Source organism: Maylandia zebra, linkage group LG9 (assembly GCF_041146795.1).
Source record: "Maylandia zebra isolate NMK-2024a linkage group LG9, Mzebra_GT3a, whole genome shotgun sequence".
Classification (NCBI taxonomy): domain Eukaryota; kingdom Metazoa; phylum Chordata; class Actinopteri; order Cichliformes; family Cichlidae; genus Maylandia; species Maylandia zebra.
Genome location: NC_135175.1, coordinates 22,931,366 through 22,956,554, shown reverse-complemented (window position 1 = coordinate 22,956,554; position 25,189 = coordinate 22,931,366). Strand labels below are relative to the sequence as shown.

Below are 25,189 nucleotides of genomic sequence, written 5' to 3'. Positions count from 1 at the left end.
CTACTTTCCCTCCAAACTGAACTCCATTTGAACATCTCCCCTGTGAGATTAGCCACGAGTTACATGCCTTCAGCCTCCGCTCATAAAAGCCCAGAAATGTTGATCGTGTTCCAGCTCCTGGTTTATTTTGGTATATGTCTGATTGGGCTGGGTGGGGGGCTGGGAACAGGTGTGGCCTGAATGGCGCAGAGTAAGCCCTGGCACAGCATCACAACACAGTCATCTGCAAGGTCTAGTTATTTAGGTCAGACCAGGGGCGATTCTAAGTTCACATTTTTAGGGGGGGCTCAACTCCCGATCTTAATGAGATGCATGCAGTGCTTTGTAGTTAATATTAATGGAATATGCTGTTTGCAAATGTAATCAGCCCTTTTCACATTTGCAAACCTCAATTCAATTGGATACACATTAAAATGTATCCCTCAAAGGCAACCTAATTAGTTATGACCTATTGTAGTGTCTTTCAGTAAATCAGAGTGAAAATCAGAAATTTCAATATAATGCACTGGTTTTAGGGTGGAGCCTTTAGCTATAAAACTCAAGGCAAAGTCCCAGTCGATAAAGAAGTTTAATAAGTGTTTGTTGTAGAAACATGCACAACATTATATCTCGATCACATAGAGGCAGTTCACCAAATCATCAAGCACTTAAAGTAGCATTATTCAGTACAGACATAGGAAAATCAACCTGCCACTCCACAGACATGTACACGAAGCAAACTGGTAATAGAGTTGTTTTATATTAAAGTTCATGAATTCATACAAAGCCTCCCTTTATTATGCAGTCTCAGCACAGAGTGTCATGTACCCCTATTTCACAAGTGGAGAATAGATTTGTAGTCCATCACATCAGTGTAGTGGCATTCTTTTAACTTGTTGTCACCTGGATCTGGAGCTGTGCTGTAAACAAACACAGAAGCCTAATTCTACCAGAACAGGAACAAACATTTTTAACACCAGCTCCTGGGCTAGGACACCGCAATGTCACTGCATCATCACAACAGCTTGAACTTTGGCTATATTTCAGTTAAAGCGTGTTTTGAATCTGCATCACTGATTTGTGGCATGAGATTATCTCTGCATCCTTTTTCTGACGCAGCAACAAAAGTTATTATTAGGCTATTAATGACAAACCTGCATCAGAAGCAGCAAAACCTCTGTGTGAGCACACTGTAATATCATGATATCAACAACACTGGACATAAAGTCTGTTTGCACTCAGTTTTTAATAGACATGTTAGGAAAATATAATAAATGAAGATAATCCCAGAAAATAACACTAAAATACGCTGTTATTACTTCTATTAATATAGTTATTTTTAGGGGTGCTCAGGAGTTCATGACAGACTTCTGTGCGTGCAAGTGAGCATCCAGAGGGCATAGGAGAACCATGCTGAGCCCCACAGTGAGGAATATCACTGGTGCTACTTACCAGTCCAAGGCCTCGGAGGATAGATGGAGGGCTGCTAAGTCCCCACTGCTTGACAGATGAGCAGTCTGTGGCCCCATGTTTCTTTCCAACCATCTGTGTTTGAGTGAGTCATGCACAGGGTTGCCAGCTATGCTGCCTGCCTGCTCACCTACCATCTTTCACCGTTCTATTTTCAGATGGGGCTCAGTGTCCCTCCTGAGCACAACATGCTCTGGACACATGCACATGTACATTACACACATGGCTCCAGTGATTCAACTAGGCCATGGTCATGTGAGATTATGTTGCTATCATGTAAGTGAAAGAGGGCATCCTGAATATAAGCTAATGAGAATTCTCCTGCTGACATATTATAATCAATAAAGGCCTTCATCACAGGAACACCAGATTATCAGGTCATAAATAACTCAAGAGTTAGTAAAGGCTAATATTTATTTATATATTAAGCTTGGATGTGACAGTTATTCTGCCACTTTAGTTTTAATCAACACCTCTGCTACACTCTTCTTGATTTTATTTCTTATCTCAAATATTGCTTTTTTCTCTCATTCTGTACGGTTTGTGCAAACTTTACCCAAAGGGATCATTTCTATCCATCAGTTTTATTCAGTCAATTGTTCCAAGTCTTCAGCAGTAACTCAAAATTTGCCCAGAAAACTATTTTCTCTTGGGAAATGTTTCACCACTATAAGTTTTTAAATGGCAGTTCTTCAAATGTTTTGCCATTCAAACTGATGCAGTGTGATACAAGTTTATTGTTCCCATAAATTAAGTGAACTTTAAACAGCAGAGTTACAGGATAATGCTTCTCTTCCACATTTTCTTGTTTTTATCAGCTCCTCTACAGCTCACTGTAATACCATGTGTTTTATGCTGGATATCTCTTGGAGAATAGGCACAATACTTTATTGCTTCAAGCTGTATGTTCAAAGCTGCTGCTGCAGATTTGTTGGTTGCACATCCATGATGGGAATCTCCCATTAAAGATTAAGATGAGCTTCGAGGTTTGACGTGTTGTGTGTTTAGAGATGCTCTTCTGCATTCCTTGGTTGTTTGAGTTATTGTTACCTTCCTATCAGCTTGAAGCAGTCTGTCCATTCTCCTCTGACATAAACAAGACCACTCTGTAAATCGTCTGGCACCAGCAACCATGCCACAATCTAAATCCCTTAAATTACCTTTCTGTCCCATTCTGACTCTCAGTTTGAACTTAAGCAGTTTTTGTTGAGCATGTCTACAAGCCTGAGTTGCTGCTATGTGATTCGCTGATTAGAATTTTTTGTTAATGAACAGTTGAACAGGTGTACCTAACAAAGTGGCCAGTGAGTCTCTTGTTCTATTTTATGAGTTTGGGAGAGTTAGGAGTGGTTTAGTGTATTGGATACAAAGCTGCCTCAGGTGTGTGCATCTGTGTGACTAACAGATTCAGTCACGCTTTCTTTTTTTCTCTCTATCTCCTTTTTTACCTTTCAATTCAGTCCTCAGAGAAGCTATTATTAGTCCGCACTGAGTTTGGGTTAGAGACTTAATGAGGGGTTGCATGATGAATGTGTACACTCAAGGAAAATTAAAAAGTAGAAGCTATGACCTCACTAAATATTTACTGAGTCATTCACCTGCAGCATTTGTTTAGTAGAGCAACTGACATGTCTTTGGATGCGATGTGCCAGAATTAACCTTCACTTTTAGGTGTTCTTGCTGAGGTTTTCTTAACTCGCTTTCAACTTTTCCCCTTTCATCAGCCTGCTGATTCCTCAGCACTGTGGTTAAAGTTAATTCCAGATTTCTGGTAATCCACTCGAAGAGCTGAAATGAGACTAAAGAACAAAGATAAAGAGGTCAGGTGAAAATGTTGTTAATTAAAACAGCTAAGCACTAAGCCATGAAGCTCTATTGGAGCTCTGCAGAGCTGCATGTTTTCACCCATGTTTTATCATTTAAAAAAAATCTCCAATTATTTGGAAAAAGTTGAAAATGCTGCACAAGATAATTTTTACTCTGGTATCTGCTATTTACAACTCTTTGCGTTACAGAAGATGTTTATACCTCTCTGATTTATGATGCAGTATTTAATAATGAATGTGTATTAGTTAGTGAAGCAGGCTTTTTGGTGCCTTTTTGAACATCAGCATTCAAAACTATGTTTTTTTCTTATTACTCACATTATTCCAGTTTCAAATAAACAGGAAAAAAACTGCAACTCATCTTCTGTATCTTTGAACTGGAACATTAAACAAGTAAAGTCAAAGTCTTGCACACCATCTACTTTCAAGATTTAGTAAAATTATGTCTCGCAAATGGCAAATTTTTAAAAACTGTGAACTTTCTACCATGACTTAGCTTTTTATAGAAATAAACAAAATATATGAGCACATGGCAAGATATTTTGCATAAAACAGGCTAATACGTTTATGCTAATTATTTTAATGTAATTTCTCTGAAATGTAATTTATATATGAAGCTGATATGTAGATGATATTAAATAAAAATTGATTTTTGTTTATTTTTATCTTACTTGTAAACAGAAAAACAACACAGGGCAGTGTTTCTAATGAAATGATCATTCTTTCAGTCCTAGCTGGTCACCACTAGAGGGAGCTGAATTCCTACTCATAGAATAATTCCTTTTGGTGTTTTACCACAACAGTAGGTTGTGTATGTGAGGCAAGTCATAAGTTCTCCTCTCAGATTACTATCAGATATTATTTTTGGTGGAGTTTCTGCCTCATCAATGCTACCGGTGTGTTTTTCTGTGTGTGTAACATACACAGGGACTGGGAGAGAGGAATTAGTCATCAATAAGAGTTGCTGTACCCCTGAGTGATGACTGACATTCATGCTATCCTTGATGTATATATGCCTCCAAGACACTGACATCAAACAGTGTTTGCTGAGGACGCTGTACAGGAATGCACCTTTGAGCTCCATCAATCCTCCGAACCATTCCTGTTCCTCGGTAACGCACAAACACATATAGTATTCTCTGAATCCTGCTCTGGCTGTTAATTATAGGGATAGATAAAGCCCTGTGTTAGCAACCTACGCCTCTGTATGTGAACTACACCTGTGTGTCAGTGGATCAAAGGTGCCATCCTCTAAGGTGGAATTATTATTCAAAGAGGGATGTAAATTAAACAGTACTCTGGTGTCATCTGTCTCTGATTCTCTCTTCTGCACTCTCTCTCTCTCTCTCACACACACACGCACACACACACACACCTGCATAATGCTGTCATTCTACTTGCTTTGATGGTTCGAGTAGGTGTGTTTGACAGGAAACAAGGGCTGGGTCAAGGCATGTAGTGACACACTAGCACAGGCGCAGCACACATGTGGAATAAAAAGGAGAAAGACGCCATTCTCAGTTGCGGTTGGCAGCTGTAACTCGATGGGGTTTTTTTTGAGCATCGGGGTGTGTGTACGCATGCGACGGTGTCAAAGTGTTTGTGTGTGGCTTCTCCATTTGCAGCTGCAGGATCAAGCCCAAACTGGGAGCTCAATGTGGGTAAACTGTGATTTGGCTATCTCTCTTCCTGGAGAAGATAAATCCTAGCCATGCTGGTGTGTCAGCCGCTCAGTAATTACTTCATCCTGTCACGACTGTCTGAGAATGCAAGCCAGTGGGAACTTGCACTGTCGCTCTTTCACTGACTTGAGTGGAAAACACTGAGCATCTCTTTCACAGTGACAGCTTAAGAGTGTTAGTCACAAGATAAATAAATCCAGAGGAATTAAATTTAGTTCAAAAGTTTTACATCTGTGGATCTGCTTTTCTAGCTTTTCCAGCTCTGTTTTAAATGTATCATCGATGTGCTGGACCGTATACCTTCCTTCCTAATTTTTTATCCATCAGATGTCTAAAAGAAAATTCAATTTGAAGGAAATCCGGCTCTTATGATCCTGATGTAGCAAAGTAAAGACATGCAATATGAAATCTTTCACTAGATGTCATCATAGTTTCACCTGCTTTGAAGTGTTTTGCCAGTTCAATTTGGCAATCTGGACCAACTTATAAGTGTTGTCCCATATAATGCACAACCTAAGGTCTGATGCAATGTGATCGTAAGTAACCTTTGATTAAAAGTTGGATCTGCAGGCCCTTTGCTATAACAAAGCATCAATCAGGTTTAATTATTATGTGTTTCCATGACCTGAATCATCAGTGATTTCCTGCCTCGACATGCTCTGGAGCAGAATAAAAGTGAATAGGATAAATCTGCAGGACTTAAAGCTTTTTAGGTGGCTGCTGGGTGTCTATATTTACTTACGACTTAATTGGTCCCTGCTTGTTACGGCTTGGAATGCTTTGATTATAGCCGTTTAAGGAGGAAGAGTGGTGCTTTTGACACAGGAAACACAAGCAAAGAGAATGTCATTCATTCCTCTCGTCCTGCCATTGGTTTGGAACAAAGTTAAGCGAGCGGGGGAAAATGAGAAAAGGGCGCGGGGAGGAGTTGACAGGGCTACTGCAAACACAAAGAATGGCTGCGGCAATGCACCCCTGCTGTCTCCACTCTGCAGAAAGTGCACATACAACAGTTTCCTGTTAATGTGAGGAATTCACTATTTTACTTTGAGGATTACTTAAAAAGAGTAAACCGCTCATTTGTTGTGTTAGATCAGGTGGATAGGGACTCCACTGTCAGGTAGGGACTATCCCACTCCCCATTTTTGCTCTTCCTGTCTGTGTTTTGGCATCAGGGGCAAAGGAAAAGCAAAGCCCTGAAAGGATTTCCTTAGTGTTGACTATGGATGATCCTCGTGGCTCCTGAATGCTAAAGCTGGGCAGGGCAGGGCCTGCAAACTTAAACCCCTCAGGGAATGAAAACATAAGAGGGAGTGGGATATATAGTTAAATCTCTTCCAAAGGAGATGGGAGTTTTTTTGAAGAGCAGAAAAACATGTTGTTGTTTTTTTGCCATATTATCTTTACAGAATGTTGAAAGGTTTTACTTTATTTGACAGCAAAATTATGTGGTTGAGAGTTCTTGTTGTTTTCACTGTTCTGGAGAGGGGAGAGAATATGTTGGAGTAAGTCAGAGGAAGAGTGCATGGCTGTAAGTGGGTGGTTTGGGCTGTGCAGTGTGGGAGGCCAGGCCCCAGTGCAAATTAAAGACTTCTCTGTGAAAGTCCCAGACTCAGCTACAGTAATGTGTGCGTGTGTGTGTATGCCTTAGTAACTGAGCCTGTGTGCAAGCGGCCGGCGGGGAAGACACCCAGCCCTCCTTTTTTTTTCTTTTTTTTTTTACCAGTCATTAAAAATAAGCCGCAACTCACCGCTGGTGCATACTGAGAGACAGCAAGCGGGAGAGAAAGAATGCATCTCCTCTTTCTCCTCCCTTTCTTAAAGCTTTGCTGCTTCACTAACCAAGTAAAACAGAGAGGAAAGAGGAGGGGGGAGGCTGTGTCGAAGGGGACTGATTTGACTCAGATTTTTGAGACACATGCTCAGGACCCTCCCCCTTGTATAAAAAAAAAAAAAAAGTAGCAGGAGTTTTTTTTCCAGGAGGGAAGAGAGAGAAAGAGATGAATGGGAAAAGGAATGCAGGAGACAAACGGGTGCTCTCAGCAGGAGAGTGGGAATGCTGGAGAGACCATTGTTCCTCCCCCATAAGATTCAGCAGGGAGTGCATGTAAACACACAGGAAGAAGGGAGAGAGGAGTGTGAAAAGTCACACCTGAGAGAGACACCCAAAGCTCTGTATCATCTTCATAGGTTTTCATATTTGTCCTGATTCATGCTCGTTGCATTCACATTCCTTTTGGGCACACACGGATGCCTATAGCGGCAATCTCATCTTTCGTTCTGCCCCCCCGACCCCGTCAACAGGATGTATAGGGTCAGAAGGTCAGGAATGAAAACCACAAAAGACTGCACTAGTGTTGCCTGGTTCTTGTTCCAAATCCCCCCTTTAGCCTCTCTTGTACCTCCTGCCTTCCTTTTTCCTTCGTTTTCCCCTTCCTCTCTCTTAACTTTCCATCTACCCCCACCAGTTTCTCCTCTCATATAGGAGAAACAGAAGGCCAAACGTTTGGTTTTTTTGGGCCCAGATGGCTTTAGTGTGCCTCTGGCAGTGGATTAGGCCGCCAGTGTCTCCTTTCCCCTCCATGTGCAAGTGGTCAGGACAAAGAACGTCAAAGAGGGGGAAAGGGGGAAGGAATGCGAGGAGAAAAACCCCAGTGCTGTGAAACAACACCCGACACTGATGTTTCATGGCATTCCTGGAAGAGTAAACTCAAACGCTTGTAAAAACAGCAAGCCAGCTTTCCTTTTACTTTTTGTGCCCGGTCATTTTATGAATCAAGTTTTGACTTTCTTTTTTTTTTTTTTTTTTTTTTTGGGGGGGGGACTTTTAGTGTAACTCCACAGGAAGCTTGTAGCATGCCTTTTCTTGTTGGAGGAAAGAAGAAGTGAACTTTTGACCACATTCTGCTGCATTTATATGTAAATAACAACTGCAGCAAGCAGTGATCCTTCATGTAATGACATGACATCGGTATTGTGTTTCAGGCCCCGAAGCTGATGCCTCTGTGCACGCAAGCGTGCGTGCGTGCATGCGTGCATGTGTGTTTGCGTATCAGCCTCTTGTGTTTTTGTCGCCTTTGTGTTTGCTGTTTATGCCCAGTGAGCATTATTCCCAAGGCTTGTGGTTCTATTTTTCTGTGCTTGGCTGTAATTCCACAGGCTTTCAGTTCTAGAGGACAGTCATGTTTTATCTGAACTGTATTCAGCACTTGGAGACAGTGTGGTGGCAACACTGGTGTGTTGCGTGTATTTTTAGTTTAAAAGCCACTGGCCTAAGTGGCTTGTGTTATCCACTTAGCAAGACAAAAAGACCACATCAAGGCTTCTCTCTTCTTCTTTAAAAAGAATTGAACAAGTGTCATATTCTGAGACACTGCTCAATCGCAAATATAACTTCACGTAATGACTTATCTGATTTCCCCCTCAGCTACATGATTCTGTTTTTCGGTATGCTAGACTTGTTACAGTTGCCCATGCTGTCATTGCCAGCACATCTGATGTGTCACCGCGCACACTGAGCTAGTCTGCTCTTAAAGTATCAGTCACTCTGTGAGCAATGCTGTGGGAAATGAGTGCAGTGAAAGCATGCGTGAGATGTGTGGGTGTGCTAGTTTTAGTGTTTGAGCTAATACTCAGGTTTATGGCCCACAAAGCTGCTGGAATGTACAGTAAGTGAAGTAAACGGCATGGCACACTTTGTCCCATCTCACTTCCCTTTCTGTTATTTTATCTTTATCTCTCTCTCACGCTTTTCTAATTCTCCCCCTTATGTTGAGTGACTATATGCTTGCTTTCAGCCCCTGCAGGCAAGTCTTTTGGACAGAAAGAAAAGGCTGATGTATTTCTTCGTGTGTCTGTTGGCTCGTCAGGCCGAGGAGAAGGGGAGAACAAAAAATATGGCCTGGAGCCATCACAGGGCAGGTCTAACAAGAAAGCCCCTTGATTTAAAACAACAAAAATGTGGGCTTGTCTGAAGAAGACAAGCCCACATGCTTCACGACTGTACAGGGAGGAACTTTGAGAGTATATATTTATGTGAAATCCTGGTTGATTATACCTGTCAGTGCAACAAGTGTCATCTAGCATGCATTTACAGTGTTGATGTTGGCAATTACACTATTGTTAGAGTAATTGTTAGTCATTTGATGATTTTTATATACATGTATAAAACAATCAGCTGCGTAGTTCAAGAGTGATGTGATCCTAAAACATTAGATCTACACCTAAAATGAAAAGCTTAATGTGAACTTTCAGTTTTTTATTGTTTTTCCCCTTTAGTTTTTAACGTCTCAGTCCACATTGTATCTGTCCACACCTGTCACTGATTGACAGGGCGAGGAGAGCATCAAGCCATAAAAGAGGAATCCAGGTAACCAGGCTTTCTATTTGAACTTGGAACACAGGAAAGTAGGTTAAGTGAAATAAATCTATTGCCTAACAGGGAGCAGCTGCCTGCCAGATTTAGCGGTGGCTGACAGTTGTAAACAAACTCTTATCTAGTGATTCAGGAGACACAAGCCTGCCAGGGCAGTTACCCACTGTTGTCACGGGTTGCTGTCAGTAGGGGCACGCTGAGAACACAACTTTGTTGATAGCACTGCTGGTGTGAGGACACTAGAGGCATATTTGACACATGTTTCATACTGATATGCATCCTTATGATAACGTAAAAAAATACATTTAAATCAGCAGTTTCAGGATGTTTACAACTTTGGCACCATTTGCACTAAAGACTACCACCCCCAAAAGCACTCACACATGCTAAATATACTCCTTTAAAGGGCAGTGCAGACCGCCACCTTCCCCTCCTTCTCACATATATGCATAGGCACACACAGTGAGCTATTGTTACTGAGTGCTCAGGCATCTGGAGAGCAGAAACCCTTTCTGCTGCCCTTTGACCTCTGGTGGCTGGGAGCTGCAGACTGACTTCGAAGTCTCATAGAAACTTTTAGGTGACTCACAGGCCTGTCAGAAACGTTCATGTTTCATTGTATATCATGTGCCGTGTTTGTTGTGTCTGTAATACTAACTTAACAGTGATAAGTAACAAACAGCTAATCTGCTATCTTAAGTTTTGTTTTTAGCATGTAGAAAATGTTAAAGGACAAGGCTTCTCGTAATCTCTTTCAGTTTCTTTCAGTTTAAAGTAGCCATCTAGAGGCAGTGTTGAGTCAGGATTGGTATTAGTGCTGCACTGTTGTTCAGAACAGCAGTGAAACGTCATACGGTCTGAACCTTTCAAGTGCTTGTCATCCAATAACACTGTCCCTGAAACACAATGACAAGCCTTTTTGAAAACAGTCCAAGAAAAACTGGTTGGTAGACTTTAGCATTCAGCTGTACAAAGGCAGCTGTTCAAGGCAAAAAAAACCCCAAAAAAACCAAAACGCTCTGGGATATTTATTTACAGCGCAGGAGCGCTCAGCTGCCGTGCCTCTGCTGATATTCTGCTTTTTGTTTCACTTTTTCACTTCAGCTTTTAAGTTTTCCTGTTGACTGGTGTAACCTGTCAGAGTAAACAAATGACCAGTGGAAGCTCTTTCTCTGCTTGCTGGTGGTAAAATACCAGGCCTCCCAGCAAACTTTATGTTGCTATGTGATGCCATGGTGACGCTATCACAAAGGACTCCAGCTGGGCCTCTGTGTGAGTGAGTGTGCTTGATGGGGAGTGAGACGGACAAATGGACAAAGTGAGCAGAAGGAGTCGGGCAGTAACTCTGTGATTTACCCCAGTCCCTCCTCCTCCGTCTTGTTCGACTCTTCTTCTGTGTTCGCTCTTCTCTCCCCTCTGGCAGACCCTGATCCCAAACATAGTGCAGCTGGACGCAGCTGTCAATATTCCCCCATACCGACCGCCCCTCATCCCAGTCTTTGTATTTCTTTGGATGGTGGTGGATTTGCCCTTGGCCCCCGCACGGGGGAGCTCATTCCTGTTAGCTAGCCTCTTAAACCAAACCGTCTGCTCTTTGAAGTGGCCTATCCCACAGATATACAGATTGGAGATTACAAGGCAGCTGCCTGCCTTCAATCTGTCTAGTAACATGAACACGGTGATTAAATAAAGGAAACAGCATACACCTATGCAGGCACACAAATGGGGCGCAGTCAAAAAAAAGAAAAGGGAAAAAAAGAGGTGGCTAGCGAGTCTGTTTTTGTTCCTAAGGCTGGAGAAATGAATGGAGACTTGCTTTGTCTCAGGGGAGGGAAGAGGGCTTTCTTTGATATTATCAAGCCCACGGGTGGGGAGAGTGCCCTGCCAAGAAGAACTGCTATTCACACCAACTTGTCTGCATGGGACTTTTGAAGCGTTTGTCAAAAGAGGATTTGGCAGAGAGCCACTAAAGTTTTGTCATTCACAAACTCCTCTCCTCTTGGAGATGACAATGCTTGCAGCAGGCTGCACCTACCTCTCAGTAGGAAGAGAGATAAAATTCCACATTCTTCTTTCCATTAAGCGAGGAAGTTAGTCCTGTTTTGTTTTTGTTTTTTTGCACACAAGAGAATATGAACTTTCTTTACTCTTTGATCAAGGCTGCACTGACCTGATATTATAAAGTGACAGACAAACCTCTCTGTGTGCTCGTCACTGTTTATCTGTGGTTAGTAAAGAGAGGTTTTCACATTCCTTTCTAAGGGTTTGATGGAGTCATGCATCACATTCCTGCTTTACTCTGTCCTTGAATGCTTGCGAGTGTGGGAGGTCCAGGGCAGTATAGCTGTCTAATGCTTTCATGGCTGTAAGGCGGTCAAGCTATTTTCTTATCAGCTATGTGGAAACTGGAAACTTGGTCTCAGTCTAATCCGGGAAGTTGTTTTGGTCAGATGTTTTCCACTAATTTTTCTGTACATACAGGCTAAAGTTAAAGGATTCACTTGTTTAATTTCATTATAGTTGAAAGATTTTTCAACATAAAACTAAAATCCTTTATTTTGTTAAATGCTTGACTTCACATCCTTTCACGAGTTTGCATACGAGTCACTGGTACAGGCTGGTACGCTGCTGACAACAGTTCCTGATGGATAGAGAGCATATCATTGGCAGGAAGTGTGCGGTCTGCCTTGATGTGGAGAAGCTGAAATGTTAAGCAGGGTTGTGTCAATGTTATTTGTGTGCCTCTCCAGGCCTGTGTGCGCGTACTTGTGCGTGGGCATGTTCAGACTCCCGAGTGTTTACTTAACCTGTCTTGGCATTTGAAACCCCTGTCATTCTCCACTGTGTCTGGCTCTCACAGTGACAGCTAGGGTGGGATACAGCGCGTCGTCTCCAGTTTCATGCAGTCTTTTCCTTCTTTTTTTTTCCTTTGAGCAGATAAAAACCCTTTTTAACCCTTCCGTAGGCTTGAGAGGAGTTCACACACATATACAGTCATCCAACATGTGCACATACACACACGTGTGACTTTTAGATGACTTCAGGGAATAGAAACTGAAAGATGATGCATGCTCTCTTTTGAAACCCCATGGTTGATAGGGGCAGGACCTCGCCCTCTTTCTGTGTGTGAGTGCATGCGTGTGTGTGATGTACATCTTTTTGTTCTTATGGGTTTGTACTGTGTGACCTTTCTGAAGATTAGACCTGGATGTCGATCATTTTCCCTAGAAAACTGTTAGAATGAGACGACAGTGCAAATATGGCACACTTAGATAAGTTTGTTGGTTTTGGCAGTAATTCCCACACATACACTATCTGTAAAGAATTACATATGGTATTTAGCTTCAGAAGGAAATACAGTAAATCATCCTTTTTTCCCTTTATTGTGGTTTGTTTTGCCATCATCAAAGACACTCACAAGCTGTGATCTCCACTCAGTGCAGCACTCATCTTATCTGAATACTTTCCAGCTTGTCAAGAGGCTCAAATCTTCAATAGGAGGAGGAGGAGGACGGGTACAAACGAATGACTCTGACAAACCAAAAGGATGAAGTCAGCCCCACTGCTCACCTCCAGTATGTTAAGGCCTCTCTGTAGCTGTCAGCGAGATGGCAAGACACAAAGCAAACAAGAGCTCTCCCTGTAATAGTTATATACAGCGCCGCGTGTGCTGGGTGTGGTTGGTAACAGTTGTGTGCCGCGCACAGACTCCCGATCTCACCATGGTAGGATGTTTGTCTTTTGTAGGGATTAAAAAGGGATCCAGGAAACCTGCCGTCCTAGTTTTGCCACAGAACGCAGAAAGGGCGACCTACTTTTGATGGTAGCACTAAGCCAGGAAGGAGACTCCAAATCATAATATAGTTAGGAGGTGGCTGTTTTTGTCTTTCCTCACACAGGCTATGCTTCTTGTCTTTTGGCATGTTTCTAAGGCTTCTGACTCAGTGTGTGTGTGTCAGAGAGGCTCCATTGTCTGCACACAACCTGTAGCTGTAACATGAGAGGGTGAGAATGCAAGAGGAAGACAGTTACTGGGAAAAGCAATGATGATTTTTTTTCCCATACATACTTGCATTTAACACAAAGCCTCGGGGGTGCATGCAGCTCTGTAGCTGGCTTCAGCAGTGTCATTTACCTTCTGTCACATAAGGACGCATAAGCAGGGAGAGCTATATTTGGCACAATCACATTGCTCTGGATGTGTACAGTCAGTGCGTATAGAGCTTAACCATCTAGATCAGTGGGTCAAGTGGCTGACATACTAATCCTAACACCTAGATGCAGCTCTGATTTGTCAAAGTTGGCTCTAATCTACTGCACATTTTGACTGCAGCACAGACATCTAAGACCTCTGGGTGAACTGCCATCTATCTACATATATGTAAAAAATTAATTTCAATGGTGGTTACTGTATGTTTGATGTCCTTCATCTACTTTACGTTTACTTCTTTAAATGTCTATTAAATTATTATTGTACTTGCATTTAAGTGGACCCTGCTTCACAAATATCCACTTCTCTCAAACCTCGCACCTCTAGGTTCTAACACAGACTCAAGCACCAAGATATTTCTGACATCTGTCTTTTTGTGTGTGTCTTCTTTGCAGTGTCATCATGCATCACCACCTACAAAAAGACCCCTCCTCCGGTCCCACCACGAACTACCCCATCCAAACCTTTTATATCGATCACAGCCCAAAGCAGCACCGAGTCCGCCCAGGATGCGTACATGGACGGGGGTCCCGGCACACGAACGGGTATCAGTTCCCAGCCGGGCCTGTCCAACTCTACAGAGAGCATCGATAGCATGAAGGCCCTGACGGCAGCCATAGAGGCAGCTAACGCTCAGGTGCACGGCCCTGCGAGCCAGCACGTCACCAACAGCACCATCACCATCACTGCCACCGCCACCACTTCCGCAGTTGCACACGTCTCCGCGGACACCAAGGCGCAGAGAGAAGCTCTCCGCAAGTGCCTGTCCATAGGGATCCAGGTTTGCAATGAGACTGGGGTTCAGTCAGAGTTCTAATCCAGTTTTTCTGCCATGCAGACAATTTGAGAATTTCTCCCCCTTCTCTTAGGTGGACCCAGAAGAAGGAGGGCCCACAGAGGAGCAGTCTAAATTCCAGTCGATAGGAATTCAGGTGGAGGACGAGCGATGGTGAGTAGAAACAAAAAAGGGAGTAGATGTTCTTAAAGGGAAACTGGATAAGTAAGAAGAGAGATGAAACAGGGATATCAGAAAGAGGGCTTTTTGAAACCAGGGTAGGTTGATAATGTGCGTTACAAGCTTTTGCCCCCCCCACCCCCCCTCCACACTGGCTTCCCTACAGCAGCTGTCCACAGTTGAGGGGTGGCTGGCGTCAGAGCCCCCTCAACTAAGGGCCCCAAATGACAGCTGGGCCAGAGGATGTGGTATAGGGAGATTGGAAAGCTGAGGGGGTGAGTTGACAGCCATCTGTTGCTCCAGTCATTGTGATTCAGGCTGTTTGGGGCTGCGTGTTTGTGTATGTGTGGGAGGGAGTGAGGGAGGGAGAAGAGGAGGGAGTTTTATTGAGTTTGTTTAGGTCCGAGAGACCGCTGCGCTGTCAGTTAGCCGTTTATTCTGTTGCATGTTCCCAGTTTGAGGAGAAGAGCCTAGTGTGCTCGCTGTTTCATTAGCTCACACTGCACCACACTCCTTTAAGTTCTCTGGTGGGACACAGCCATTTGTAGCTTATCTGTCTGCTTTCATCCCCCCCCACACACACACACACACACACACACACACACTTTTATTTTTTTAAGTCACCTTCTGTTTAGTTAGGAAAGCTAGTCAGTTTAGCCAGTTCCTGGTTTTTGCAACTCATTGAAGGGATGCTTCTAAAATTCAAAGCGACATAAGCTTTTATCAAAGGTCACAGAGAGGGCCACGTCCAGCACTTCAAAATGTGCTGGATGTGGAATGTTAGGGGATTTCTGAAAGGAGGAGGTCTCAGCTGATCAACCATGCTCTGAGTTCCTGGATACGCCAAGCCAAATATTAACTCATCCAGATAGGCTGTAGTCTACCTAAGTTTGGACTTGTTGTTATGCTGGACTGCAGCTAATGCATTTTTCTGGTTAATGTTTGGTGTTGGTTGGCATGTATTTTTGTTGATACATGCATGACTGTTTACCTGTTGGCATTCATCTGTAATGGTGTGTGTGTGGGTGTGTATGAGTGCACACCTGGGAGGTCTGGGCATGCTGCCCCCTACATTAGATTCCCAGACAGTGAGAGTGCCAGACTCCTACGGCCTTCTTCAGTGTGTCTGTAGGTGTGTGTGTGGGTGTGAGTGTCTGTGTGTTTTTATGCAGCAGTCATAGGTCATAACCTCAGCTTGCTGTTTGAACTAGGATTAACTGACGGGCAGTGGAAAGAGATGTAAAAGTGTTGGAAAGAACAAATAACATGCTTGTCTTTAGACAAACATCTTCCTTCTCTCTTTTACCTATTTTTTTTAATATGATAATATTTGTATATGAAGCATTTACTTAAATGCAAACTGAACAGGATGACTTATTTGATGTAGGTTGGTCTTTTACGACCCCACAAATTAAATTTAGGGTATGTTGGACACTGTACAGATTCTTTCCTAATCTCACCATGAAGGCTAGTGCCAGCCCTGATTTTTCCCGTCACTACCTGTCACCAGCAAGAGGAGGAATTAACACTGCTATGGTTTTATGAAGGACTCTCTCTGTATTTGTGTGCTTGTGTGCATTCTTCGCTTTCTTCACCAAACATTCATCTGATGTACTTCCTACTCGGCAGATGTTTTGCTCTGAACCTCGTGTTCCAGAAGTCCAGCGTCTAATATGAAGTTGTTTAGACAAGTGTTCCTCATGTTTTGGCTAAAAATTCTTTCTGACACACTTTCACCATGGTATGTTTTCAGCAGCTTCCTGCCTTTGTCATCAGAGGCTTTAACAGTGTAAAGATGTAACCACGGTGATGTCACTTACTGGGTTGTGGACCGCATTTTAAAGCCCCAAAGTTGACGTTTTAGCAGCCACCGTGTTTTTTATGGCCAGAAGTGACCATATTTGGATGAGGGGGTGGAGCAGTAAGTTATCAGCCAGGGGTAGCAAGGGAAGTTAGCAAGCTGTAAATCACATCAAACCAAACTATTTCTCAGATGATTACATTTTAAAAGTCTCCAAATGGCAAAAGTACTGCAAACAATGTACAGAGGTTCAGTTCAGTGACTCAGGTAAGCTGAGGTGAGGCCTAGCAGACACCTCATGTTATGTTAGTATGAAGAAGAAAATTAGCCACAGAGACAAAACTATTTTCAATGTTTATTAATTAAAAACTGCCATTTTTGATACTTTCTGACACACTTCATTTCTCAGCCATGGGATTTACCATTTGGCTGATAGCCCATCAAACTGCAATGCCTTTGTTACACACAGGCACTGCACTAGTCCTGAAAACGTAATATAAGGGATAATTAGCAATGTTAGCCTTTTTGTTTTTGCCCTAGCTGACTGAAGGCTTTCGTTAGACATTAAATCCAAATAAGGCATGTTTCTTTTTTTAGGGCCATTTTCTCTTGCTTTTAAGTGTAAACCAAGTATCTGCAGATGACAGGAAAATGAAGAAAACGTAGGACCTTCTGGTTCAGAGCAGCAGCAACATATGGAATGCAAAACTCAACCTCTGTGGTGATTTATCACTTTCTATTACTTGAATGTAGGAAGAGGAAAGATTTTCTGTGATTTTTATTAGCTCTTGCATACCTTACTTGTGTTTTATAGCTTTTTTCCTCTTTCACATTAACTTTTATCCTTTAAAATGCCCTAGTTCTTTTTGTTCTTCTGCCTCTTGTCTGTTGATCTAACCGTCTGTCTGTCTGGGCAGTGTTTGGCTTTGCCTGTTTCTGCCCCTGCAGGAAGTTGTTAGCAGCCTGATAGAAAGCAGGCTGTGGTCATTAGCTCTGAACACCTGCTTGGAGGAGTTATTCTTTAACTGCTCTTCACACTCACACAAACATACACGCACACGAAGGGCTGCTGGCATGTACACGTAAAGCGCATACACGCTGTTTGATCTACCCGACGCCACTCCCATCTTGCTTTCTTTTTTTTTGTGTTCACAGAAGAGGGGAGATGAATGAGAAAAAGGGGGAAGTAAAGATGAATGGGTAGAGTTCAGGAGGAGTGTGTGTCCGGAGATGGGCTGAGCGAGAGGTGATCATTTGTGTGTGTCATGCTGCAGGCAGGTCAGGTTGAGGTTTCATGTGTGAGAGGACTGTGGGCAGTTTTTGGTTTAGAGTAAAGCTAACAGGCCTGGTGGAGAGGGTCTATTGACAGGACAATTGTAATCCCATATATGTCTCACAGTAGTATAATGGATTTTTGAATGGGGGCATTTGTGTTAAACTGAAATGAGCACTAATACCCAGTTATTTTCTTTAATCCTTAGAGCCCATGTCCATGAGGGCTTTTATGCCTTTTCATCAAAGTGTATCACTTATTTTTAAAGTGTCTCAATGACCACCACTGCTACATTTTTGTATATGTTATTATATGTTATTAAATTATGTGCTTTAAGTCATGAGCTGTAATCAATTATTAGACTAATGGCTTGTCCAATCACTGTGAAGTTAGCATGCCAGTTCCCTCCCCCTCCTCTCCTCTCCCAGCACCCGCATCCCTCTAACATCCCATTTATCTCTTGGGTGGTGAGCTGCTCTATAGAACATCGCCAGCTCTGTGTGTGTGTGTGTGTATGTGTGTGCATGTCTCTGCTGTTGCACATAGTGTGGAGAGACTTGGCAGAGGCTGCCCGACAGCGGCACAAAGCCTCTGAGTCAAATGCGACATGGCACGCCCAGCTGTAGAGAAGGGTTCCAGGTGTGAGTGTGTGTGCATGTGTGTTTTTGTGCTACCACTATTTGTGTATGCGCAGCGGTCCCACAGCAGGGCTTGCGGTGTGACAGAGGCCTGTACACACTGTTGCTATTGAATGAGCCAGGTGACAAAACATACACGCACACGCACACTCACACACAAAAGATATTCCACAATACAAAAGCTATTCATCGCTGAGATCATTGTGATGATAATTGCTGCTAAAAGGAAGGCTATAAAAATAAACTAATCAGATGTTTAACAGGTGAAGAATCAATAATACCTTTGTGCGTCCCACGTAAACTTATTCTTACATCTTCTCCTAGTCACCGCAGAATGACCCGCTCCAACAGTGTAACCACAGCTGTGCAGGCTGACCTCGACGACCCATCAGACGCTCCGGACCTGCCGCCGCGTCTCTGCGCCACCATGCCGCGCCAGCACTCACGTGATGCTGCCACTTCCACCGTCAGCATCCAGGGCTCTGGGAACCACTACCACGCTTGTGCCGGAGATGACTACGGGGAGGTGGGCTTTGACCCATCCATCCTGCCTCCTCCTGACCCCTGGATGGACAACGTACCTGAACCAGAGGGTGAGGCTCTGGAGGCGGTTGGGCGATCGGTGTGCCCGCGTGACGGCCGCTGGTTCCTCAAGTTACTGCAGGCTGAGACAGAGCGTATGGAGGGCTGGTGTAAACAGATGGAGCAGGACGAGATGGAGAATGAGCTGCCTGAAGAGAGTGAGTTGATTCATTATGTTTAGATGTCATGATAAATTTTACTCTGTTATGCAGTGATATTAGGTCTATTTTTCCTCCTTTCCTCCTCTCCTCTTTTGATTTGGAGGGTGCTGGTATTCGTGGTACTGGACCACAATAGCTGCTTGTTCCTGTCTCAGGCCCTCTGGCCTCCACAGACATACCGTGCATACTTATCAATAGGCCACTGCTGGGCCCAGCCACGCTTGTGTCCTCTGGATACACTGCATAACGATCTCTCACACAGGGTTTGCCGAGTGCCCCTTCAAGGCAACTATTTCATCTTGATGTAACACACAGAACAGCACTCGCCTGTATGCACACATCGAAATATGTTTTACACACGTACACTCAAACAGACATACCAGACTGAGTAAACAAGCCACAGACTGTAAGCACTGTATTCGTACCTGCGCAGCTGATTTCATGTTTTACTGAAAATGCCATTGCGTTTGCAGCTAGTGTTTTGGTTCCAGGCAAGAGATTTTCTCACAGAACATGGATAACAGGGAGGCTGTCTCAAGGTCATATTTTCCCTGATCCCAGACTACAATGCACACGTGCACACACAGACACACTCGCACGCATCCTGAAGGGGTTGAAGTCTTTGTCTGCAGCACAGGTTCATTACTCACCCTCTCAGTTTCTAATAGCACTAGCCTTATGTACTAGCAGTTGCCTAGCAGTTGAGTCCATATCACTGATCAGTGACATTTAAATTAGTTGTGTAGCCTTTTTTATCTTATGCATGAGGCTGCTGGAAAGTGATTGTAAGAAAAATAAAAGGTTGCTGTTGAGACCAGGTGCTTGATTTGACCATGCTTAAAACATGCAGTGTTTTGCATTGTGTGTTTAATGATTTTGTATTTTTGGAAAAAGAATTGTGAAATATAAATGGATTTCTGTCATTCTCATCTGATGTTCACAGATGTTTTGTATTTTGAAATGCTCGTACGAAGCAGGTTTCTAATCCATCCTTTTTTGTTGCATTACTAATGCAGCCCCTCTGTTAGTGGTGCAACATGCCTGCAGTATGCAGTCCTGTGAGTAATTGCATTGTGTGGGTGTGTGGGTGTGTGTGTGCATGCATGTGCGTCTGTGTCTTTCTGCAGTCCTGGGTAAGATCCGCAGTGCAGTGGGGAGTGCCCAGCTGCTGATGTCCCAGAAGTTCCAGCAGTTCCGGGAGCTGTGTGAGGAGAATCTGGTATGTGTCACCTCATCCTCTGCATGCTCCCCTCAGCCCTCCCCCACACTGACATCATCCTGCACAAATCACTCTGACAGGCCAGGCCAGAACTCATTTACTATGCATCTACTATAGACATCACATCTTTGCAGTCACTCGCAGATGAAAGGAAAGAGCATGGCTGCGTGGATATCTGAATGCTGATCCCAGGATTTACATATCTTCATTAAAACCCAGAGATTTATGTTTTTTATGCCTTTTGTTAAAAATTTAAAATTCTATGTTGCATTATTTATAGATTATTTAACAAACATTTAAGCTATTTAAAAACAGCAAGATTTATTTAACTAAAAAAATCATTTTTGTCTTTTACTAACTGAGAAAAAAATCCAAAAATATACAACTGGAATACTGCTGTGTTTGTGTTTATGTAGCAATGGATTGCTTAACCTTCTTAAGTGAAGGATGACAAGACAGATTAAGAAACTGTTTTTTAATCACAGCAGGTCTATGATTCAGACCAACTCCAGTACTCCCACTTATCACAATATGATGCAACTGTCTCACCTGATTTATAGAAAATCTGTTCCACTGCAGTTCTAAAAAATGTTTGGCTAAACAGTTAAAGCCAATTTTGTGATTCCTCTAACTCCTATTAAATATTATAGAGCAATAGTATTTTTTCGAAAAAGTGTGTGATAATCTTATAAACCGTATTAATTTTTTTATGTGTGGTTTCCATGCATGTGATGTTTGTGTATCAGAATCCAAATGCGCACCCGCGGCCCATCTCTCAGGACTTGGCTGGATTCTGGGACATGCTCCAGCTGTCCATTGAGAACATTAGCCTGAAGTTTGATGAACTCCACCAGCTGAAAGCCAACAACTGGAAACCTCTGACTCCTCCAGAAATTCAGGTGCTGACACATACGGCAAATACGAACTTCAGCCAACTCCATTTTAAATAATCAAATGACCTAACTGCAGTGTTGTTTTGGAATGCTCCACTAACCCGCATGCTATCTTCTGTCATTACTGTATACTTTGAATTGTAAGTCCTAATGATTTACAGTTAAGCTTTGTTGTAGCATGCTTACATGTGTTGCTTACTGTCATGTCGGCTGCCTGACGCCATCACTTGTATTTGTGTGTTTTGTTCTGTCTTGTCGACAGTGAGCTGCTTTTGAGAAGCCACTCTACCTGCCATGCACCGTTGGGGCCTGCCCATCTCCAATGGTCTTTTACCTCACGCAATGGCCACCATCGTGCTGTCTTTCCCCACACAAATGGCTGCCACTGTGAACCATAACCTCATTAAAAATTGCATGCTTATGCCGGCAACAGCCACACCGCTCTTGCTAACCCTCATGCAAACCGGCTGCAGTCGTGTCGCTCGTCCATGTGTTTACCTGCAGCTTGCCATAAGGACTCTCTGGTCTGTCTTTAAGACTATTTGTCATTCCTGTCCAGGAGAGAAGGATGCCTCCTCCTGTGCCAAAGAAGCCCCAGAAGGGCCACCCTCCCCTGGCTAGGGACCGCTCCCTGGAGAGCTCTGAGCGCCAGCGTCTGGAGGCTCGCAAACGCCTGCTAGCTGCCAAACGCGCCGCGTCAGTTCGGCAGAGCTCTGCTACCGAGAGCGCAGACAGTATCGAAATCTATATTCCTGAGGCTCAGACCAGACTATGAGACACACAAACTCATATAACAACACACAGGTCCAGTACACTGTCCCATAAACACAATAGCACTGAATGGTAATGCTACGGTGCTAACATACTGTAACATAATCACATTTTTTGCAGACTTCCCAGATCACTGTGAAGTCAGTTGCTATGGAAGCTGGTTGAAGAAGTAATGTACACTTACAGTATTTATTTATTACTTAATTAATTTATCTTTCTGTCTCTTCTTCCCTTCATTTCCTTCTCCCAGCTTTGATGTAGCACTCCCTCTGTTCCTTGTACCTCCAACTGCTCGTTGCTCCCAAAGAATTATCTCACTAATCCCCACGTTTTAAGTGACCTGATATTACAAAGATAAGCCTGGTGTAGCAGAGCAGTGTTGCTTCACACGGATATGTTTCAGGAGCCCAGGACGCAATAACATGGTGGAGGGATTCTGCGCGTGTGTAGGTGCTTACGTGCAAACACACAGGCAGTTGTAAGTGATGTATTTAATCTATCAGATCAACTGAAGAGACCAGACCAGAATCATTCTTGATATTTATTATGTTATATTTTCTATTTTAAAAAAATCTAGTTTTTAAAAAGAAATCAATATCTGACTCTAAGAGTACTACAGCCACAAAAGTCTGTGTTTTGTTTATTGAGGTCACATTTTAAAACGTAATATTAAAAAGCCTGCTTATAGAGGCAGCTGGTAACACAGTTCACCTTCTGCCTGAAAGTGGGTCCTTCCAGTTGCGGGAGGAAAGGTCAAGAGGTTAGATTTTGCTCCTTCAGGTTCAGCAAAGTGGCTCCTCAGACAGTAGGAGTTAGGTTTTCGGCCTCTGCAAAGAGTGCAGTACCCTGAAAGGTTCCCAGAAAATGCCACAAACCGAATATGTGTTGTATGTGTGACAGGATGAGCGTGTGCGTGTTTTGGTTAACTTGTTTGTTTCAAAAGTGCTTCCTATTTTTCTAGGTCTAAAGGGTCCTAGCTGTAATCGAAGATTAAGGTAGCAGCATCAGCAGACTGTAAAACAAATCACCCGTCTTGTCTGAATTGAGACTGAGCAGAACAAGTTTGTATAAAGGATATATAATGACATGAAGTGCATGCTTACACAAGGTAACTGATATTTTTGTCTTTTTTAACAGATTTATTCCTTACTCACACCACGTTTAAACTCTTCAGTGTAACAGACTAAGCTAAAGGACTCATATGTGGTACAATACTGGTAGTTGTACGATATTTTATTATGTCATTTTTAGACAAGAAGAGTTTATGGACAGTATTGAGACTACGGGACTGAGAAAGGACTATTTCTCCTCACTGTGTGTGCACTCCCTCTGCCTCTAAATGAAGCAATTATTTGAAGGTCATAAAGAAAAAAAAATCCAGTTTCTAATATTTTGTATTAGTGTTTAATTTATTGATTAGGAGAACAATGACTGTTTATTGCCATTGTTATTATATTATTATTATTATGCACTGAAAACAAGGCTCTTATACTGTGTTTGTGTTTTATTTATGTTCTCCAGCATGACAGGCGCCTTTTTTGTCTTTTCCGTTTCAGTGATCAGCCTTAATTTCTATCGCGCTAGTCGAGCACAACTGCAGTCTCAGGGGAAGATGTGTGTGTGTGTGTGTGTGTGTGTGTGTGAGTGAGTGTGTGTTTGCGTGTTGGCGAGGTTCAGAGAGAGAGAGTGTGACTGACTTCATCTGACTGTATATGACCCATATTGTTGTCTCTTGTTGTACATAATTCCTGCCAGCAGGATAGGCCATGATCTTAATAAAGCAACCAGTGTCCATACCATATTCTCAATTATGTTTCTACTGAGCGTCTCAACCCGGCTTACTGCAGTAAAACAAGGTACTTCTGTCAGCTGCTTGAATGTGGAGACAATCCCGAGTCAGTTTATGGTCACTTAATTCTTCACGGACTAGCAGAACTTTGGTGTGTAGTCCAATTTTCTGTATTGATCTGATAAAGTTGTGTGCCATTGGATAACTATAGGAAACACGGTATATTCCTTTTATTTGTCCCACAATGTTGAACTACTACCTGAGCTTTTCATCGAGAGATGTGCGAAGATGATGTAACCATACAGTATGATTTGTAACTCCTTTAGTTGGTCAATAAATATTTTTAGAGAGGGTGCTTATAAGTATAGTTCAAACTTCATGCCATTTAATATAGACAAAGCTCATTTTAGTACTTTTTCTTTGGAACTTGTTTTAAGTCAAACTGTCTGTCGAATAAACAATTCATTTATTTATGTTTATTATATTAACATATCAATATAACCCTCCTGGTATAGCAGGGAGTTAGAAACCAGAATGTTGGATTGTGCTTTAATTGCTAAACTCACTCCAGCAGTCCTGGCAAATCTGAAACTTGTGATGTAGTTATATTAAGAGAAAAACCTTCAAATAAACATTTGTACATACATGAATGTTTCCCTATGTAAATGTAAACTAAAAGAACAAAACAACATATTACAAGCAGATATACATTTTGTAATTAATGTTATTACACTCTTGATGTTATGGCACGTGTATGAGCTCTTATCAGCATTAAAAAACCTCATTGCCATAATTTTGTTGTGTTCATTTCTTTCCTGTCACATGTGTTCTCAATTAGAATATAATTAAACCGATTACAAGGCCAGCGTGGTGTGTTTTTAGGGCATTTCCCATCCGCAGGGGCGGATCCCCATAATTAGACGCCGCTTTTGGCCTCGGCTTAGCCTTGACGTTTCTGTACGTGCAGCTTCTGGTGATTTGTCATTCACACATCAGTCATGCTGAGGCGAGGTGTGCTGGCTTCGGTGGCTAGAGTTAGGGTAAAGGGTTGTGGGGGTGTTGTCTCTGTGTATGGCCTGCCCTGGGTCAATCTACCCATCATATGGTCCTCTATGGTGGGCTGCATCTGCCTACTTGTGTGCCTGGAGGTCTGTTTAAACCCTTAGTGATTACATCATTTAGATCAGACCCAACCTCTGTCACCTCTGACAGGAACCGACAAAAGGTTCAAAGGAATCCTGCCTGTTCCACCTATTATGCTATTAAATGAGTTAATGTTTCATCAGTTGATCAAAAGTTAGCCTATCAAATATGATAATGCAGCATGTATAAATGCTGAATTTGTCAGTGCTACATGGTATTAACTGCAGTTCAATTGCATTCAACCCCTGATCTTGAGTGGTTACATATCATAGCCTGCTAGTTAGTGAACAGGTAACGTTGCGGATTATCATTTTAATGAAGATGTTTAAAAAAAGATCCCCTTAAAATCCTAAAAGTAAACTGCTGCTCAGCTTAAAAGACGGGTATAATAACAAAAACAGTAAGGTGTACCTGCCTGACCT

The 25,189-nt window shown here is 42.7% G+C and overlaps 1 protein-coding gene across 3 annotated transcripts in view; it reads left to right on the top strand.

Annotated features, from left to right (window-relative positions):
* Nucleotides 1-24,417, top strand: part of dlgap1b (discs, large (Drosophila) homolog-associated protein 1b) — a 97,931-nt gene extending 73,514 nt beyond the window's left edge. For 2 of the 3 annotated variants that reach the window (XM_004546811.5, XM_004546812.5), the window contains 6 exons: nt 13,938-14,323; nt 14,412-14,491; nt 18,534-18,949; nt 20,080-20,171; nt 20,918-21,070; nt 21,624-24,417. In XM_004546811.5, coding sequence (XP_004546868.2) covers nt 13,938-14,323; nt 14,412-14,491; nt 18,534-18,949; nt 20,080-20,171; nt 20,918-21,070; nt 21,624-21,839 — 1,343 coding nt within the window. In that variant the 3' untranslated portion in view covers nt 21,840-24,417. Of the gene's footprint in view, nt 1-13,937; nt 14,324-14,411; nt 14,492-18,533; nt 18,950-20,079; nt 20,172-20,917; nt 21,071-21,326 lie in introns of all 3 variants that reach the window. The other variant, XM_004546813.4, reaches the window with a different exon arrangement.
* Nucleotides 24,418-25,189: the final 772 nt, after the last annotated feature.